The sequence below is a fragment of the Ranitomeya variabilis genome, chromosome 6, assembly GCF_051348905.1.
Source record: "Ranitomeya variabilis isolate aRanVar5 chromosome 6, aRanVar5.hap1, whole genome shotgun sequence".
NCBI classification, from domain to species: domain Eukaryota; kingdom Metazoa; phylum Chordata; class Amphibia; order Anura; family Dendrobatidae; genus Ranitomeya; species Ranitomeya variabilis.
Genome location: NC_135237.1, coordinates 7,133,279 through 7,154,977, shown reverse-complemented (window position 1 = coordinate 7,154,977; position 21,699 = coordinate 7,133,279). Strand labels below are relative to the sequence as shown.

The window sequence follows — 21,699 nt, the reverse complement described above, 5'->3', positions numbered from 1 at the left end:
GTCTCCCATTCTTCAGCCGCAGTGGAGGCTGCTCAGCAGAGACATCGGTCCCAGCGTCTGGCTCAAACAGATACTGTGCATTTGGTTACAGCTGCCATTCCAGGCTCAGCCTTTGTAACCTGCATTGACCAGAGGCGAGCAGACGTTCCAGGGACTAAGTCCTGTTTTTCTTCTACTGAGCATGCCCATTGCCCACGGGACGACCTCTCATTGGTGGTCGGGGGTCAAATGCTCAGGTCCTGTAGCAGCTCCGATTGGAGCACTAGGAAGGTCCTGGAAGGCTACAGATATAAAAGGTTTGCATGGCCGCTTGGCCATGCGCTAGTATAAAACTGAAATTGTGTGTGTGGATGACTGAATCTGGTGAAAGCTCCTTAATCATTCCCATCCCTAGTGTTGTTGAAAGTACTTGGGTGATTGAGCTACCTAGCGCCAGACTGTGCCATCCAGCACTAGGCACAAGCTACAGCGTCTATTAGCAGCGACCGCCAGTGCGGCGACGTGCGTAATCAGTGCGCTTTCCTGACAACCGGTCAGTGTAGGGTGGGAATTCCTGCTTGGACTCAGCATCTGACTCAGGGAGTCCTCAGGTGCGAGCTCAAAAGCCACCGAGGGTCAGAGCGAGTTTAGTGGGGGTGATTCATAGGGATCCCACTAGCGTCTTTCAGCTGCACCCTGTGACTGCTAACAGGGCGCAGCATATATTTGGCGACTCTGTGAAGCAACAGAGTTCGCTTCCATTCACACTGGGTGAGGTCTAAACCCACGTGTGAGCAAGCATCCATCCGCCATTACTCAGCAGCAGGTTCCATCTCTGCACGGTGGACCCCGGGCTGCAAACGCACCTCTTATCTCCCTTTATATTATTTGGTGCGTTCCGCTAGCCCTAACAACCACCTCTCCATACAGGCCACCCCCAACAAAGAGGACACCAGCAACCCATGCACACTGCCCTCAACACAGAGGCCGCCACCAACCCAGACTGCACACAACATAGAGACTACCAACAACCCAGACTGCCCCCAATATGGAGGTTACCAAAAGTGGCTTTTTTGGTAGGGATACCTTTTTAGGGTCAGTCTACGTCGAGCGGGGGCGCCATTTCGTATCCCAGGGTGCCAACCTCCGCTGCAAGGAAGGGACTTTATTAGGGAAAGGCACCTCTATTTCCCTAGTCCATTTTCCTAATAAGTGTCCATTATTTATGGGAATAGTATTATTATTTGACCCTATCATGAGGTTCCCTGCCATTGTTTTCTTTATATGTGGTTTCTATTCTTTGACATTTTAATTAGGAATATTAAAGATTATTGTTTTTAGGTCTTCATTTGTAATTGTTGGTTCCACAACTACACACTGACCATCATCGACTCAGTCTGCTCTAATACAGAGGCCACCACCAACTAAGACTACCCCCAACAGAGACCACCACCACATACAGACTGCCATCGATCCAGACTGCCCCTGACACAGAGGCTGCCACCACATACAGGCTATCACTAAGCCAGACTACCCCTGAAACAGAGGCCACCTCCACAAACAGACTGCCACCGACCCAGACTGCCCTTGACACAGAGGCCACCTCCATATGCAGACCTCCACCGACCTAGAATGCCCCCAACATGGTGACCACTGTCACACACAGACCACCATTGACTCAGTCTGCCCCAACAGAGAGGCCACCACCAACCCAGACTGCCCGCAACACAGAAGCCATCCCTACATACAGACCGCTACAGGCCCTGAGTGCCTCCAACACAAAGACCACCTCCACTGGCCAAGACTGACCCATGTTGCACCCAACACAAAGGCCACCTTCACATACGGTCCACTACCCTCCCTGACTGTCCCTAACACAGAGGCCGCCACTAACTCAGATTGCCCACGACTCAGAGGACGCCACCACACACAAGCTGCCACAAACCCAGACTGCCCCCCCTGAAAAAGGCTGCCACCACAGATGGACCCCACCAATCCAGACTGCCCCTAACAGTGATATCAAAATATAAAGGGTTAAACCGCACCCTATAAACGTCCAAGTCTATTAAGGCAAAAAGGCGCACGTCAGAACCAGGGAGTCCATCCTAGAGCACGTTCCATCACAGTAGATCAAATGACAGCGCCTCCGACAGTGGTGAAAAACAAGCCATACATACAGGCCATCAGCAACCGAGACTGCCCCCACACAGGGTGACAGCGACAAAGATCGCCACCACAAACAGGCTGCTACCAACCCATACGGCCTCCATCACAGAGACCGACAATGATTGCCTCCGACACAGAGACAGTGCCACCATAGCAGCCTGCCCTAACACAGAAACCTTCACCACACAGAGGCCACCACAGAAGCAGACACCACCACCATGAGCAGGCTGCCACCAACACAGACAGTGCCACCACAAACAGGTTACCTGCCACACAGTGTAAGGGTCTACTGTCCTAATGTACACTGAAACCCCAGAGTTCTCACTAAGGTGGCCTTGGACATACTGTATACAAGCCACTCCGTATATAGGTCCTATATAGCATCTATAGAGGGATTTGGACTTACAGCAGGAACCCGTAACTTGGGTCTATGGAGTAGTAGTGATCACTTATTTTACTGTAGAATTTTCTGCAGTATTTTTACCTTTTACGTGGACGTTCGCCACAGAGGTCTGGTGCCCGGTGTCACAGCTGTACTGTGCAGTGTCCAATGGCTGCAGCTTGTGTATGCAGAGCTCCACAACGTTGCCCGACTGTTTCATCTCATACTTAGCCCCTGATTTCAGGGTTAATCCGGCTTTCTTCCACTGTACAGGGGCGTCCGGCTTGGAGATCTCTGCCCTCAGCGTCAGAGATCCATTCTCCTCTCCTTGCTGATCCTGTAAGTGGCGGGTGATCTGCACAGGAAGCTCTGGAACAGGATAATGCATGGTGTGAACATGAGCTGTATTGCTGAGGGTGTGGATCTGACAGATATTAAATGGCAGAAATACTGAAAGCTGTTTATAACAGACATCTATTGATATCTAAAAACCCTCACCTGCATCTATTCTCCATAGTCAGCGACTAATCTGTGTCAGCAGTTCTGGAGACTTACTGTGCTGTTCCAGCTAAGAAACGGGTTATCTCCCCACCAGAAGCTACAGCAACCTAATTCACAGGTTTATTATGTGCCTCTGCTGCCATCTAGTGGTCATTGTTAGAATATGTTTGTACGGTTATCTGCAGTTCTAGTTTCACTCCCCTAAAGAGTCATTATTGTTATAATTTTTATAACACGAAAAAAGCAACTGTAATCTCAGAGAGATCGGCTGCTTTCTCCTCCTGGATTCATGGGTAAAATCTGTGTTCAGCGAGGACAGATTGTGACATTTCTGAGATAGGAGATGGCAGTTGCTCCATTATTGGGGGAATTTCCGAGGCTTTTTCAGCAGAGCTGCGTACCTGACACGGTGACTTTGGCTGTGGATTTCAGGTTCCCGATGTCACAGGAGTATGTCCCGGAGTCCTCAGGCTTCACGTTGTGGATTTGCAGGATCTGCACAGTGCCGTGATCCAGGAGATTATACTTTGTGTTGGAGGAGATCTGCTCAGCTCCTTTTCTCCACACTGGAGGAGCACAGGGCTGCGACAGCTCACACTGGAGGACCACGGAGGAGGCTTCCTCTACTGCCACGTCCGACAGTTCACGTGTAAACACCGGGAGCGGAGCTGAGGGACAGAAGATGCATAAGAGCCAAAAAAGGGATAAATCACCCTCAATCTGAGTCACAGGAATCATCAGGAAGAGTCAAGGAGGCAGGGCTAATATCCTCTAATAAAAGGTCCAGTGAGTGACCACGTGCCACTAGACATGGATTCTTGGGCCTGAATTGATCCGCTGTAGGTCTTGGAACCTGGGTCTCTGCCTAGGGCTGCCCAGGGATATCTGCCTTCTCCCTCCTGGTGTCTGGCCTCACTTCGCACGCCTGCCCGTCTTACCCTTGATGGTCAGCTCAGCTGTGGACTCGTGTGGGCCCACCCTGAAGGTGACACTGCCCGAGTCGTCCTGGGTGACGCTGCTGAGCTTCAGCACATGATATTTCCCGCTCTCCACGGAGATCTCGTTCATCTCGTTGCTCTCCAGAGTGATCCCCTGCAGCTTCCACTCCACCTCCCGGGCGATATCATGAGAGACCTCGCACCGGAACATGGCGTCCTCACCGGCAGACACCAACACATCCGTCAGACCACAGAGGATGGTGACATCCAGCTCTAGATGACGAGAAGGACGGTGGGAGTAATAGTTATTAACTCAATGGATCTACACCTGTTCTTTTATTACTTCTGACAAGCAGACCGTATATCATGTGTGAGAGGTTGTCAGCCCCGCTCCTGAGGTTCACCAGATGATTATTGCTGAGCTGCAGTACCAGGCACAGCCAAAACGATGGCAGTGGTTGGATCCCACTGATAACCCCCTAACCCTTTCCTCCATGCTCCCCACCAAGTACCCACCTGAGACAGTCAGGCTGGCGGTGGTGCGCTTGCTGCGTGCAGTACACATGTACTCTCCAGCGTCCTCCAGCTCCAAGCTGTGGATGATTAACTCCCGCACAGCCCCATCTTGCTGCATCTCGTACTTGTGGTTGGCCTGCAGCTTCCCGCCATCTTTCCACCACTCCACGGAAGCCATCTTGGCGGAGAGCTCACAGCGGAAGCGTGCGGTGCCTCCCTCCTCCGCCTCCGTGTTCTGCACATTCTTTATAAACTCAAGGACTGAAAAACAAGAAAAGGTCATGAGGCCAAAAACAAGATGCAAAAGTCAGCGGGCACACAGAGGCCACAGGAAGACAAGACTTCTGCCGGCTGGTAGTGACATCTAGAGGCCTTGTCCTACTCACAGAGCTGAAAGGTCCATGCAGGACACGTAAACTGTGCACATCCGCTGCATTCAGCTGGCACAGTGTAACAAATACTCAGCTATGGAAGCAGGATTAGTATGAGCCTCTGATGATACAGGGGACTATCACAGAGTCCAATAGACAAAGCAGACAAATCGAGACATCGGTAACAGCTACAGTGTAAAGCATAGGGCAGTGGCGGACACAGCATTGGTACAACTTGTGGAGCTGCACAGGGGCCCAAGAGGAAAGGGGGCCACATCCAAAGCAGGAGGAATGGTGCATTAGGATTCACTATCTACCATCTACAGGGCCTCCTCAGTCTGTGTCTGCCAGTATGGGAGGAGGCGCTCAGGCTACCACATTCTCCCACATTCTCCCATACTGTACAGTTGTAATATAAAGCGGTGATATTGTAATAAGAATCTGTGATATGCCGGAAGAGCGCTTGCAGGGTGTGCCATTAATGAAGAGAGACTGCCAGCTGCCAGACAGGTGAAAGAGGAACCAAATAGTGCTGGAAACTTTGCACGGGGAGGGATTTCAAGTGCTGGACCTGATCATGTGACCCACAGGAAGGACTTCCTGGATATAAAATCCCTGCGAGCCAGACCACAGGGAGATTTGGTGCCAAAAAAGAGAGTGGAGCAGACGCACTCCAGGGATGCCGCATACGCCAGCGTAACACGCCTGAGCGGAGAGTCAATGCCAAAGTGACGGTCTATGCCTACCAAGGCCATAATTCTGCTCAGGAGGACTCCAAGTCTGCACTAGTCAGGACCAGGACCCACACCCCACGCCAGAAAAGCTCAAGAGACCAGACTTCGCCTGTCAAGAGCCGAGGCCCAGTCTGCTCCGCTCCTAAGAGACTTGTGTCGGCGGTCAAGTCGAGAAGATCCGTGAGGAGACTGCAGCAGGCTAGGTCCGCCTGCTACTGTGGAGGAACAACGTGCTTGAGTCGGGCAGTCACTCCCAGCTATCCTCTATGATACCGTGGTCGGCAGCAATTAGGGTCTTAGGTTGGGAGGGGGCCAGTTGATGTGTGGGAGGATCAATGGGCTTTGATAGACTACGTCAGAGAGAGACTTGCGGCCCAGCGAGAAAACCCGGTGACCCCAGCTAAGGCCAGATTTGCAAACAGAAAACTTATGTGGTGGCTTCCATGACAGGAAGTACCACCGTTGTGAAAAGAACATTGACGTTAGACAGAGAAAAACTTCCTTTACTTTTCCAAGTTTATTGTTATCTTTGTTTGAATATTAATCTGCTTAGCTACTAACACTAACTGTTCAGAGTTACTTGATGTCACTATATAAATAGAACTATAATCATCACTGACCGTTCCTGATGCGAGTCCTCTGTGCGTTGCATCCAGGCACCTGCACTACATTTGGTGTAGTCGGCAGGATGCAACATTCAGACACAGGGATGGCGGACCAGTCCGTGACGGAGTCTGGCAGTGAACATATACCCTTAAAGGCTATGCTCAGCAACCTTCCCAAAGTTCACGGGAAGCAGTGTGTTGCTGTGGGACTGGCTAGAGAGGCTGAAAAGCATGCTGCGCATGTATTACCTGATCCCTTCTGCTCAGGCCGAGTTAGCCCTCCTAACCCTTGATGGGGAGGCCCGGCAGACTGTTATGTACAGCCGACCTAGGGACCTTGACACTGTGGATAATGTGATAAAAATCAAGGAGGACATGCATGGCGACAGCGCAGACCTAGGGCGCCTCCGCATGCGGTTGTTCCAGCTGATCCAAGAGGAAAGGGAGGCCATATCTCAGTATGTTACTGCATTGCAGGAGGTGACAACCCATTGTATCCCTGGGCATGAACATGCTAAAAGAAGTGAGACAATTCTTTAGCTAAGGGCCCAGATATAAACAACTGGACTTGCGCCACTTTTTGTCCGACCAATAAGAAAAAGTTTCAGTAACGCGTGCGAGTCAGTCAAATTCAGAAGTTACCCGCTGCTTCCCAGCATCTTGGCAAAAGTGTTGATACCGTCAGAAACTACCCTGACATTGTGGTGAGACAGACTGTCCTTGGAGGGAGTGGTTGTACAAATTGAGCTGATAGATTGAGAGGAAACGATTTCAGGAATATTGGTTCCCCATACCCTTGCCACCGTGCGGCAAGAAAGAGTACCTGTGTGTTGTATAACTTTGAGTGGAGCAAGTTTACAGTTGACACCTCGACAAAACATGGCCCGAGTTTGCATAATGCAGGAAGATCTCACCAGAGCTGATGCCATAGGACTGACACCTGGGTGAGGGGATTTGTCGACCTTGGCGGTGTCGCTCGATAGTCAGGAAGGCATACGTGAACCCCTAGCTGGGTGTCACCTTTTGGACAGATGGAGGCCAACCTCACAAAGTTCTCCTCAAGTCAAGCTGGACGGATCAAACAGTTATTGCAGCAGTGATTGAACAGTTATTGGGGACTGTTTGCACGGCATGTAGATTACTTTTGGTGCACCCAGGCTATTCAACACGAGATCCCTACAGGAACTACTGCTGCCATTTGAGAGAGGTGTTGGCAGATCCCGCCTCAGATGTACCAGGAAGTGAAAGAACTGCTGGCCTACAAGCTGTGTTACAATGTGATGCGTGAGAGTGAGAGTCCCTGGGCAGCCCCCCACCATGTTAGTTCGGAAAAAGTATGGCCCCCTCTTGCTGAATGCGTGCACTGTATGGGACTCCTAACCCCTTGCCCAGAATCGAGGAGTCCCTATCCACATTGGGAAAAGCTAAAAATATTTCTCCCACCTCGACTTGACCAGTGGCTACTGGCAAGTTCCAGTGGCTGCTAGGAATCTCCCAAAGACAGCCTTTTCTCCCTATGGGGCTGTTCAAGTTCAACCAGATGCCTTTCGACCTGACGAACAATCAAGGAACATTCCAGCATTTGATGAAAAGATGCTTGGGAGATCTGAATTTCGAAGCCACTTTGATATATCTAGACAACATAATTTATTCCACCACATTTGAAGATCACCTAAATCAGCTGGAGCAAGTATTGAAGTGGCTTCAACCCTACAAATCTTGAGCCAGGGGAAAGGTTCTTCCTGAAAGATGGCCTGCTGTCTGAAAGGATTCAACTTCCTCGAGAGTCAGATGTCACTTGGCTGGTAGTGGCCCTAGAAACCCTGGTTGTACAGCTGGCTAAAGAAGCTCATGAGAAGGGTGCCCACTTTGGTGTAGAGAAGACCTTTCGGTGGTTGCAACAACTGTTATACTGCCTCAACTGCGACAAGAGGTTGCAGGTGTTTGCTGAATATGTTGCCGGTGTGAGCTGAACAAACCCCTGGAATAGAGCTCCAATTCAGACTATCTGAAACTCAGAGGTTCTGATGATCGACTATTTGATGATCGGAACTTCACACAATGGCTTAGGTACTGTTTGGTGATGAATGATCACTTCACCAAGTTTGCGGTGGTGACTCCCATTCGGGATCAGACAGTCGAAGCTGCAGCCAGAGCCATCTGTCGGGACTTCATCTGCATAAGCCGACACTCTCAGCTATCATCTATGAAACCAGGGACAGCTGGAATTAGGGTCTCAGGTTGGTAGGTTGCCTTTTGGTGCATGGGAGGATTAATGGGCTTTGACAGACTATGTCTGAGAGAGATTTGCAGCCCAGTGAGGAAACCTGATGACACCAACTAGGTCCAGATTTGCAGAGAGATACATGCAGGACAGAGCGATGTCCCTGGAGCCATAGATACATGCAGGACAGAGCGGAGTCCCTAGAGCCAGAGATACTTGCAGGACAGAGCGGAGTCCCTGGAGCCATAGATACATGCAGGACAGAGCGGAGTCCCTGGAGCCAGAGATACATGCAGGACAGAGCAGAGTCCCTGGAGCCGGAGAACCATGCAGGACAGAGCAGTGTCCCTGGAGCCAGAGATACATGCAGGACAGAGGGGAGTCATTGGAGCCATAGATACATGCAGGACCGAGCGGAGTCCCTGGAGCCGGAGATACATGCAGGACAGAGCGGAGTCCCGGGAGCCAGAGATACATGCAGGACAGAATTGAGTCCCTGGAGCTACATGAAGGACATTGCGGAGTCCTTGGAGCCATAGATACATGCAGGATAGAGCGGAGTCCTTGGAGCCATAGAAACTGTCAGGACTCTGAACATTTTTTATTACCTTTTTGTGCATTACTGCCCTTTTCCAAGATGGCGTCTTTGGTCTCATGTGCACTGTGTCTTCCTGCTATAAAACCACCCCAGCCTTCAGTTTGTGCTAGACTATTCTGCCTTGCATCCAGCTCCAGACCCTGGTGACTCCCTGGCTATATACCTGCTCCTGTGAACCTGTGGGGATATCCTGCTACTCTGCTCTGAGTTCCTGCTGCATACACCAGTTCCAGTAATCCTCCTTCATCTGCTGCTTGTGTTTACTTCCATCTGCATTTGCTGGACATGTAAGCTGTTGCTGCTTTGCAAGAACCTGAGACTGTTACCCAGACCTCCCTGGTTGAGCTAAGATATTGTTTGAACTGCCTTATAAGCATATCTATCTGTCTTTTGTACTAAGCAAGGACTTATTCGTGTCAAGTATCCTCAAGAATATTGTGCTTCATAGACTTTCTGCGTGATTGCATTTTCCTCTGAAGTTTCCTATAGACTGCTGAGCTGCATTTGATATTTGCACCAAGTGTTGTGGACTTGAGTTTCTCTCTGCACCTGTTTGAATCACGGTGTGATAATATAGACTTTAGCACTTATAAAACTGTGTCCTGTAGTTGTCTTGTTCCACGCAAAGAGTCTCCTGAGTTATCCCCTATAATTATTACAGAAACATGCAGGACAGAGCGGAGTCCCAGGAGCCAGAGATACATGCAGGATAGAGCGGAGTCCCGGGAGCCGGAGATGCATGCAGGACAGAGCGAAGTCCTTGGAGCCATAGATACATGCAGGAAAGAGCGGAGTCCTTGGAGCCATAGATACATGCAGGACATAGCGGAGTCCTTGGAGCCATAGATACATGCAGGACAGAGCGGAGTCCCGGAAGCCGGAGATACATGAAGGACATAGCGGAGTCCTTCAAGCCATAGATACATGCAAGACATAGTGGAGTCCTTGGAGCCATAGATACATGCAGGAAAGAGCGGAGTCCTTGGAGCCATAGATACATGCAGGACAGAGCGGAGTCCCTGGAGCCAGAGGTACATGCAGGATAGAGCGGAGTCCCAGGAGCCGGAGATACATGCAGGACATAGAGGAGTCCTTGGAGCCATAGATACATGCAGGACATAGCGGAGTCCTTGGAGCCATAGATACATGCAGGACAGAGCGCAGTCCCTGGAGCCGGAGATACATGCAGGACAGAGCGGAGTCCCGGGAGCCGGAGATACATGAAGGACAGAGCGGAGTCCCGGGAGCCGGAGATACATGAAATACATAGTGGATTCCCGGGAGCCGATGCTGCTGCTCACCATTTACTCTGACAGTGGCTGTGCTCTGCTGGTCTCCAGTGTCACACGTATAATCAGCGGCGTCTTCAGCTTCGGCATCATAGATCACCAGCTCGGCCACTGCGCCATCTTGCTTCATCTCGTACTTGGTGCATGGTAAAATCACCATAGTCCCCTTCCTCCACTCCACAGGTGCATTAGGCTTGGAGGTCTCACAGCGCAGCGTCACGGTCACCCCGTCCTCCACTACAGTGTTCTTCAGGGGCTTCACAAACACAATGGGAAGGGCTGCAACAACAAGGAGAGAATACCCAGGTTATACCAGCTGTACATATATAAATATATGAAGAAGATGCCCGGGTTATACCAGCTGTACATGTATAATTATAAACAGGAGAACTCCAGGTTATACTGGCTGTACATATATAATTACATACAAGAGATGCCCAGGTTATACCAGCTGTACACATATAAATTTATGAAGATGATGCCCAGGATATAACAGCTGTACATATATAATTACAGTTATATGAAAAAGTTTGGGCACCCCTATTAATCTTAAGCTTAATGTTTTATAAAAATTGGTTTTTTTGCAACAGCTATTTCAGTTTCATATATCTAATAACTGTTGGACACAGTAATGTTTCTGCCTTGAAATGAGGTTTATTGTACTAACAGAAAATGTGCAATCTGCATTCAAACAAAATTTGACAGGTGCATAAGTATGGGCACCTCACCAGAAAAGTGACATTAATATTTAGTAGATCCTCCTTTTGCAAAAATAACAGCCTCTAGTCGCTTCCTGTAGCTTTTAATGAGTTCCTGGATCCTGGATGAAGGTATTTTTGACCATTCCTCTTTACAAAACAATTCCAGTTCAGTTAAGTTTGATGGTCGCCGACCATGGACAGCCCTCTTCAAATGATCCCACAGATGTTCAATGATATTGAGGTCTGGGGACTGGGATGGCCATTCCAGAACAGTGTAATTGTTCCTCTGCATGAATGCCTGAGTAGATTTGGAGCTGTGTTTTGGATCATTGTCTTGCTGAAAGATCCATCCCCTGCGTAACTTCAACTTTGTCACTGATTCATGAACATTATTGACAAGAATCTGCTGATACTGAGAGGAATCCATGCGTCCCTCAACTTTAACAAGATTCCCGGTGCCGGCATTGTCGACACAGCCCCAAAGCATGATGGAACCTCCACCAAATTTTACTGTGGGTAGCACGTGTTTTTCTTGGAATGCTGTGTTTTTTTGCCGCCGTGCATAATGCCTTTTTGTATGACCACACAACTCAATCTTGGTTTCATCAGTCCACAGGACCTTCTTCCAAAAAGAAATTGGCTTCTCCAAATGTGCTTTTGCATACCTCAGCCGACTGGCGTGCTTGCAGAAACGGCTTCTTTCGCATCAGTCTCCCATACCGCTTCTCCTTGTGCAAAGTGTGTTGTATAGTTGACCGATGCACAGTGACACCATCTGCAGCAAGTTGATGCTGCAGCTCTCTGGAGGTGGTCTGAGGATTGTCCTTGACTGATCTCACCATTCTTCTTCTCTGCCTTTCTGATGGTTTTCTTGGCCTGCCACATCTGGCCTTAACAAGAACTGTACCTGTGTTCTTCCATTTCCTTACTATGTTCCTCACAGTGGAAATTGACAGGTTAAATCTCTGAGACAGCTTTTTGTATCCTTCCCCTGAACAACTATGTTGAATAATCTTTGTTTTCAGATCATTTGACAGTTGTTTTGAGGAGCCCATGATGCCACTCTTCAGAGGAGATTCTAACAGGAGAACAACTTGCAAGTGGCCACTTTAAGTAGCTTTTCTCATGATTGCATACACCTAGCTATGAAGTTCAAAGCTCAATGAGGTTACAAAACCAAAAAAAATGCTTTAGTAAGTCAGTAAAAAGTAGGTAGGAGTATTTAAAACAAGAAAATGATAAGGGTGCCCATACTTATGCACCTGTCAAATTTTTGTTTGAATGCAGATTGCACATTTTCTGTTAGTACAATAAACCTCATTTCAAGGCAGAAACATTACTGTGTCCAACAGTTATTAGATATATGAAACTGAAATAGCTGTTGCAAAAAAAACAATTTTTAGAAAACATTAAGCTTAAGATTAATAGGGGTGCACAAACTTTTTCATATAACTGTATATACAGGAGATGCCCAGGTTATCCAGCTGTATATATATATATATATATATATATATATATATATATATATATATATATATATATATAATTACTGTATATACAGGAGATAGCAAGGTTATACCAGCTGTACATATATAATTATATACAGGAGATGCCCAGGTTATACCGGCTGTACATACATAATTATATACAGGAGATGCCCAGGTTATACCAAATGTGTATATATAATTATATACAGGAGATGCCCAGGTTATACCGGCTGTACATATATAATACTATACAGGAGATGCCCAGGTTATACCGGCTGTACATATATAATTATATACAGGAGATGCCCAGGTTATACCGGCTGTACATATATAATTATATACAGGAGATGCCCAGGTTATACCAGCTGTACATATATAATTATATACAGGAGATGCCCAGGTTATACCGGCTGTACATGTATAATACTATACAGGAGATGCCCAGGTTATACCGGCTGTACATATATAATTATATACAGGAGATGCCCAGGTTATACCGGATGTACATATATAATTATATACAGGAGATGCCCAGGTTATACTAGCTGTACATATAAAATTATATAGGGCACTCATGGATTTTACCGTGGATACCCATCACCTCCACTTTCGGTCCTTTGGGGTTGTCCCTGGCAACAAGAGACCTATGGACCAAAGTCACTTAACTCCCCGTGTCCAGGACAGCCTCTGTTCGACACCCATTCACAAGTACCTGGCACAATCGTGGTTCACTGCCGGCTGTGCCCGTAGTGGTGATACAGACTGGCTGGGCACACACAGACGTCTGACCAGTGTTCCTGTAGTCCATGGGCTTAGATATCACCGAACAGTTACTAGGCCCATGTCCGGGCTCTGGTGCAACGTCCTGAGTGGGTTTATACCGCTCAATAAATTCTATCAGCAGTTCCAGGGTGCCTAGGTCCCTCAGCCCGACCCAACGCTGCATGGCGCCCGGCAGAGCCCTCGCCATCCAGTCAGCCACGATTCTCTCCATCATCTCGAATGGGGAAAAAAACTCAGGCTGCAGCCATTCCTCCACCAACTGCAATAAGTCATTTGCCTGAGACCTGGCGGATTGAGACTCTACATAAGACCACTGGTACACTCAATGATCGCCCCTTGCCTTTGGGGTCTCTTCAGGACTCTGCTGATCGCCCCTCACTTTAGGGGTCTCCTTTTTACTATGCTGAAGCTCTGCTAGCTTCCACTGCAGCGCCTCCTGCAGCTGCAACTGGACAGCAGCTCCACTGTGTATGCTGTGGGTTGTCAGGCCTCACTCTGGCCCTGACACACCTGAGACTCCTCAGACCCAATTCTAAAACCTCTCTATACTACAGGGCTTTTAACAATTGTAATCACAGCCACACCTGCGACTGCAACGCACCCTCATGGCCTCACTACACCTCTGTGCGCATCCTGCGGAAAACAAACAGTGCCTCCTAGCTGAAACAGGGGTCACTGACAGGTTATACCAGCATTACATACATAACTATACATAGTAGACATTTTACAATTGTCATCTCCTGTGAGGGTATCAAGACAATTAAGAAATGTTCCCTTAAAATCACTTTTTATTAATTAAAGTAAAATGACCTACATAATAAAACAGATATAATATGATCTATTATATGATACAAAGACAACTTCCTTCAATTTCCCTGTCAGAGTGCACAATAAGGGAAGATGGAAATCATGAGGTGCAGACAGCTCTGTTTAGGGTTTAGTCTTATAGGGAAAAGAATCAGGCGATTTTTCCCTAAGCTGCAGAGGTTGGCACCCGAAGTTGATGGAAGTGGCACCCTCGCTCCCAATCGGCTGTCCCTATTAAGCCCTGACCTATCCAGTAACAGGTCACACAGACCCACAGTCCTGCTCACGGTTATTGGCCTCCATGAAGTGTCAGTATATAATGTGGATGATCTCCTGTATCGAGCGCTCGTGTCAAATACAAAAGAGCAAATGAGAAACAATAATAAACAAGAAACAATGGGAGGTAAAAAATATAAAAACCTGAAGCTGCCGTGACCCTGGTATTGGTCCCTTTACATTACATTAGTATGGAAACACAATGTGACTCGCCTGTGGTAAATCACACATAAGAATCACCTGTGATTAATTGTCGGTGCCCATGTGACATGAATTAGCCAATAAAGGATGACTTCAGTGTAATAAAAAGCCACGCGGTCGGCCATGTTCCTTTGTTACAATGGAGAAGACAAAGAAGCCGTCTGAGGACATCAGAACCTCTACTATTATCAAACACAAGACTTCCAAAGGGTGTAAGGCCGTCTCCAAAGACCTTTGTATCCCAGTTTCAACAGTGCGCAATGTTATTAAGAAGTTTGCCAAGCATCGAACAGTCAAGAACTGCCCTGGACCTGAGGGAAATGGGAAAATTGACAAGAGATGTCTTCGAAGGTTGGTGTAAACAGTCAAAAAAACACAACATCAAGCATCCAAAGACCTGAAGGCCAACCTGGAAGAGTCTTGGTTCATGGTTTCAACAAGTACCATATGCCACACACTAAACCAACCAGGGGCGGACACCGGGACTCTGCACCTGCTAAAATACCGCAATTCTAGGGTGATGTATTAACTAACTTTACCGCTCTCTTCTTGTGCACTATGTTGTATCCGTTTATATGCCAATGTGGCAGTATCAAGTACCAGATGTAGTGACTTCTCTAATGGATTTTTACTATATAAGGCTGAGTCCCCCTATGAGGCTTTGTAATTCTGATCCAAAATGGTTATAGTTTCAACTAATATATTTTTTGATATGGGTCAGCAGGCGGTTTACCGGTGTTCGGTGTGTATTATTTGTTTTTAAATTATTGTTGGGCGACTGTGTTGTTACCATTGCCCTCCTGCCTTGCACTGTTAATAAAGCAATTTTACTAAAAAAGACATAAAGTTATCTTCCTGGATTTATTTCCTCCCCCTTGTTTGCATAATGTTTAGGATAACTGTCTTGATCCAATACTAGGGCAAAAACAAACTCATTTGGGAGTTATTTGTTTATTATTTTCAATTATTATATAATTTTGTTTAGTATTTTTCCCAAATGATACTTTATAGATATTGTTTGCCTTTGGTTACCCCTACTTTTCTTCACACACTAAACCAAGCAGAGCTTTGTGGGCTAAGGTCAAGAAAGAAACCATTGCTAAAGAAAAGACATAAAAATAAAAAAAAATGTCTGATCTTTGTCAAAGAGTACCTTGACAAACAACAATCCTTCTGGGAAAATTTTCTGTGGACAGATAAAACAAAAATAGAGCTTTTTGGCAATGTAAAGTAACAGTTTGTGTACAGATGGTGCAATGAAGCTTATACAGAAAAGAACACCCTACCAACAGTTAAGCATAATGGAGGAGCCATAATGGCGTGGGGTTGCTTTGCTGCTTCTAGTACTGGAGTCAGTGACCGTATCACAGGAATCATGAAATCAGAGAATTAGGAAGAGTTTTTAGAGTGAAATGTCCAACCCAGTGTAAGAAAACTTGGTTTGAGTTGAAGATCATGGGTCCTCCAGCAAGACAATGACCCAAAGCACACATCTAAAAGTACACAGGAATGGTTATAGAAGAAAAAATGGACTGTTTTAAAATGGCCTGCATGAGTCCTGACCTCAATCCCACTGAAAATCTTTGAGGAAGCTGAAATCTGCCATTGGGAAAAAAAACCTGCAAACATTCAAGAGCTTGAACAAACTGCAAAGGAGGAGTGGGAGAAAATACCAGCGGAGGAGAACAAGAAGCTTCTAGATGGCTGCAAGAAATGTCTGGAGGCCGTCAGCAATGCCAAAGGGTCTGCAGCCAAGTATTAATTAGGGGCCTTTATTGCTGCACATGCTGATTATTCTATTTCTTCTTTGAAATTGCAACATGTAAGATGAAAAACAATGCTTTATTGTTGTATTGCTTTGGGCCACTAATTAATCTGAGGATATAACTTTGGTACATTTCCATTTATATCTGAAGAGATTGTACAGTCTATAGAGCCAATAATGGAGCACAGCAATGTAAATATCTACAGGGGCAACAAAGATTCATGTGTGTGAGAACACGATGCAAATGGTCATCCTTCACCAGAATGTGACAAGTGAGTACACGTGTGTAATGTGAGCGCACAATCTGAATTCTCACACTCTCCCGAAACATGACGCCTACCTAGGCCGTGAAGGTTGGCACCCTAGATAAGCACAAGTGGCGTCACCGCTCCCCGGCGGCTGTGCCGGACGTATAAACCAACAGATTATCCAAATGTATAGATATACAGCTATAAAACACTAATCTAGGAGGTGACCATAGGACTCCAGATATAATAAAGGGCTGGTGTGTTAGTGTGGGTCTGCTGTACTGTAGTCTGTGATTACTCGTCAGGGCAGGAGTTCCCCTCCACCACCGTATAAGCCACTTATTATACAGGTGTCCGTGAGATAACAGCCACCCACCTAAACCCACCTATGTAGAGAACAATCATTAATCATTAAACGTGCGGCACAGAGACTTGGCCGTCCACATGGTGAGCTCTGCGCGTTTGGCCTTGGCTTCCTCAGGTGGTCATGGATGACGTGGAGTACATGACGCGCTCTGAGCTGCGGACCACCATATTTAATGATACAGACTGCAGAGGGAAAGTGTTCCTTCTTTTCCCCATTATTCAGTGTGCATGTGTCCAATGGTTACAGGTGCTAGAGGTAAGACGAACCTATTACCAGATAACCAGCTTTCAACTGCGCATGCGCCGTTCGCTCCATACCAAGTACCCCGCCCGCTCATGCGCCGTTCGCTCCATACCAAGTACCCCGCCCGCTCATGCGCCAATCGCTCCATACCAAGTACCCCGCCCGCTCATGCGCCGACCGATTGCTCCATACCAAGTACCCTGCCCACTCATGCGCTGACCGATTGCTCCATACCAAGTACCCCACCCACTCATGCACCAATCGCTCCATACCAAGTAATCCGCCCGCTCATGCGCTGTTCGCTCTATACCAAGTACCCCGCCCGCTCATGCGCCATTCACTGCATACCAAGTACCCCGCCCGCGCATGCGCCGTTCGCTCCATACCAAGTACCCCACCCGCTCATGCACCGTTCACTACATACCAACTACCCCGTCCGCTCATGCGCCGACCGATTGCTCCATACCAAGTACCCCGCCCGCTCATGCGCCAACCGATCGCTCAATACCAAGTTCCCCGCCTGCGCATGCGCCGTTCGCTCCATACCAAGTACCCCGCCCGCTCATGCACCGTTCACTACATACCAAGTATCCCGTCCGCTCATGCACCGACCGATTGCTCCATACCAAGTACCCCTCCCGCTCATGCGCCGACCGATCGCTCCATACCAAGTTCCCCGCCTGCTCATGCACCGTTCGCTACATACCAAGTACCCCGCCTGCTCATGCTCCCTCCCAAGATCTTACGCTCACAGTCACATATGGTGTAGACATATTCTGTAACGTGCGTGCAAAAAACTGGAAACCAACTAATTCCTGCGCATGCACCTACCAGACTGTGAGCATACGAATAAGGGCGGGTACATGCGCATTACTTACCTCTAGCACCTGTGACTATTGGATACCTGCGCAGTTGGCTCCAGGGACATTGGCTTGTTATAGGATTTTCTTACGGGTTATAGATATTTTTGGTTGTTTCCTTTGGCCTGTTGTCAGACATCAGCCAGTGTTTCCCTCAGGTAGCATTTACCTGTGACGGTCAGGTGGGCCGTGGTCTCCTGGTCTCCGCTATCGCAGCTGTATTCCCCAGTGTCCTCCAGCCTCAGGTTATGGATCAGCAGTTCTCTCACATTTCCTTCCTGCCGTATTTCATACTTTCCTCCTGCCTGTAATCCGAGCCCTGCTCTCCTCCACTGCACCACAGCAGAGGCCTTCGTGACCTCACATTGCAGGGTGACTGTGTGCTCCTCCGGGGCGTCAACATTGTGGAGCGGACGGGTGAAGAGAATCGGGGAAGCTGGAGAGATCAAAGAACCCACAGATCATGTCAGCAGAAGCAGTATGGTTAAATATGGCGAAACCGTATGCGCACATGAGGGGTCTAAAGATGAGGCCGATCTGTGAGGAGACCCCATATGTACAATCCTCCATGAGGAGACCCCATATGTACAATCCTCCATGAGGAGACCTCATATGTACAATCCTCCATGAGGAGACCCCATATGTACAATCCTCCATGAGGAGACCCCATATGTACAATCCTCCATGAGGAGACCCCATATGTACAATCCTCCATGAGGAGACCCCATATGTACAATCCTCCATGAGGAGACCCCACATGCACAATCCTCCATGAGGAGACCTCATATGTACAAACCTCCATGAGGAGACCCCATATGTACAATACTCCATGAGGAGACCCCATATGTACAATCCTCCATGAGGAGACCCCATATGTACAATACTCCATGAGGAGACCCCATATGTACAATACTCCATGAGGAGACCCCATATGTACAATCCTCCATGAGGAGATCCCATATGTACAATCCTCCATGAGGAGACCCCGTATGTACAATCCTCCATGAGGAGACCCCGTATGTACAATCCTCCATGAGGAGACCCCGTATGTACAATCCTCCATGAGGAGATCCCATATGTACAATCCTCCATGAGGAGACCCCGTATGTACAATCCTCCATGAGGAGACCCCGTATGTACAATCCTCCATGAGGAGACCCCGTATGTACAATCCTCCATGAGGAGATCCCATATGTACAATCCTCCATGAGGAGACCCCGTATGTACAATCCTCCATGAGGAGACCCCGTATGTACAATCCTCCATGAGGAGACCCCGTATGTACAATCCTCCATGAGGAGACCCCGTATGTACAATCCTCCATGAGGAGACCCCGTATGTACAATCCTCCATGAGGAGACCCCGTATGTACAATCCTCCATGAGGAGACCCCGTATGTACAATCCTCCATGAGGAGACCCCGTATGTACAATCCTCCATGAGGAGACCCCGTATGTACAATCCTCCATGAGGAGACCCCATATGTACAATCCTCCATGAGGAGACCCCGTATGTACAATTCCCCATGAGGAGACCCCGTATGTACAATACTCCATGAGGAGATCCCATATGTACAATCCTCCATGAGGAGACCCCGTATGTACAATCCTCCATGAGGAGACCCCGTATGTACAATCCTCCATGAGGAGACCCCACATGTACAATCCTCCATGAGGAGACCCCGTATGTACAATTCCCCATGAGGAGACCCCACATGTACAATCCTCCATGAGGAGACCCCGTATGTACAATACTCCATGAGGAGATCCCATATGTACAATCCTCCATGAGGAGACCCCGTATGTACAATCCTCCATGAAGAGACCCCGTATGTACAATCCTCCATGAGGAGACCCCACATGTACAATCCTCCATGAGGAGACCCCGTATGTACAATTCCCCATGAGGAGACCCCGTATGTACAATCCTCCATGAGGAGATCCCATATGTACAATCCTCCATGAGGAGACCCCGTATGTACAATCCTCCATGAGGAGACCCCATATGTACAATCCTCCATGAGGAGACCCCGTATGTACAATACTCCATGAGGAGATCCCATATGTACAATCCTCCATGAGGAGACCCCGTATGTACAATCCTCCATGAGGAGACCCCGTATGTACAATCCTCCATGAGGAGACCCCACATGTACAATCCTCCATGAGGAGACCCCGTATGTACAATTCCCCATGAGGAGACCCCACATGTACAATCCTCCATGAGGAGATCCCATATGTACAATCCTCCATGAGGAGACCCCGTATGTACAATCCTACATGAGGAGACCCCATATGTACAATCCTCCATGAGGAGACCCCACATGTACAATCCTCCATGAGGAGATCCCATATGTACAATCCTCCATGAGGAGACCCCACATGTACAATCCTCCATGAGGAGACCCCGTATGTACAATTCCCCATGAGGAGACCCCGTATGTACAATCCTCCATGAGGAGACCCCGTATGTACAATTCCCCATGAGGAGACCCCGTATGTACAATACTCCATGAGGAGATCCCATATGTACAATACTCCATGAGGAGACCCCGTATGTACAATCCTCCATGAGGAGACCCCGTATGTACAATTCCCCATGAGGAGACCCCACATGTACAATCCTCCATGAGGAGACCCCGTATGTACAATACTCCATGAGGAGATCCCATATGTACAATCCTCCATGAGGAGACCCCGTATGTACAATCCTCCATGAGGAGACCCCGTATGTACAATCCTCCATGAGGAGACCCCACATGTACAATCCTCCATGAGGAGACCCCGTATGTACAATTCCCCATGAGGAGACCCCGTATGTACAATCCTCCATGAGGAGATCCCATATGTACAATCCTCCATGAGGAGACCCCGTATGTACAATCCTCCATGAGGAGACCCCATATGTACAATCCTCCATGAGGAGACCCCGTATGTACAATACTCCATGAGGAGATCCCATATGTACAATCCTCCATGAGGAGACCCCGTATGTACAATCCTCCATGAGGAGACCCCGTATGTACAATCCTCCATGAGGAGACCCCACATGTACAATCCTCCATGAGGAGACCCCGTATGTACAATTCCCCATGAGGAGACCCCACATGTACAATCCTCCATGAGGAGATCCCATATGTACAATCCTCCATGAGGAGACCCCGTATGTACAATCCTACATGAGGAGACCCCATATGTACAATCCTCCATGAGGAGACCCCGTATGTACAATCCTCCATGAGGAGATCCCATATGTACAATCCTCCATGAGGAGACCCCACATGTACAATCCTCCATGAGGAGACCCCGTATGTACAATTCCCCATGAGGAGACCCCGTATGTACAATCCTCCATGAGGAGACCCCGTATGTACAATTCCCCATGAGGAGACCCCGTATGTACAATTCCCCATGAGGAGACCCCACATGTACAATCCTCCATGAGGAGACCCCGTATGTACAATTCCCCATGAGGAGACCTCATATTCACACTCCTTATATGTGTGGTGGGGGTGATCCGCAGCATCAGGGGTCCCCATGATCTGTATTACAGGGTTGTGGTCCCGTCTGCCACTACAATGCTCTGCCGGAAGCTTCCATGAGATATTAATACTTATTAGTGGCCCACAGCTTGTCATTCCCTCCGTCCATAGATGGCC

General features: G+C 48.1%; 1 protein-coding gene across 1 annotated transcript in view; it reads right to left on the bottom strand.

Moving 5' to 3' along the window:
* Nucleotides 1-21,699, bottom strand: part of OBSCN (obscurin, cytoskeletal calmodulin and titin-interacting RhoGEF) — an 860,705-nt gene that overhangs the window by 520,176 nt on the left and 318,830 nt on the right. Inside the window, exons 49-54 of the mRNA XM_077269354.1 lie at nt 18,211-18,477; nt 10,316-10,582; nt 4,483-4,743; nt 3,967-4,239; nt 3,430-3,696; nt 2,630-2,896 (exon numbers count right to left, since the gene is read on the bottom strand). Of these exons, the coding sequence (XP_077125469.1) occupies nt 2,630-2,896; nt 3,430-3,696; nt 3,967-4,239; nt 4,483-4,743; nt 10,316-10,582; nt 18,211-18,477 (1,602 nt within the window). The remainder of the gene's footprint in view (nt 1-2,629; nt 2,897-3,429; nt 3,697-3,966; nt 4,240-4,482; nt 4,744-10,315; nt 10,583-18,210; nt 18,478-21,699) is intronic.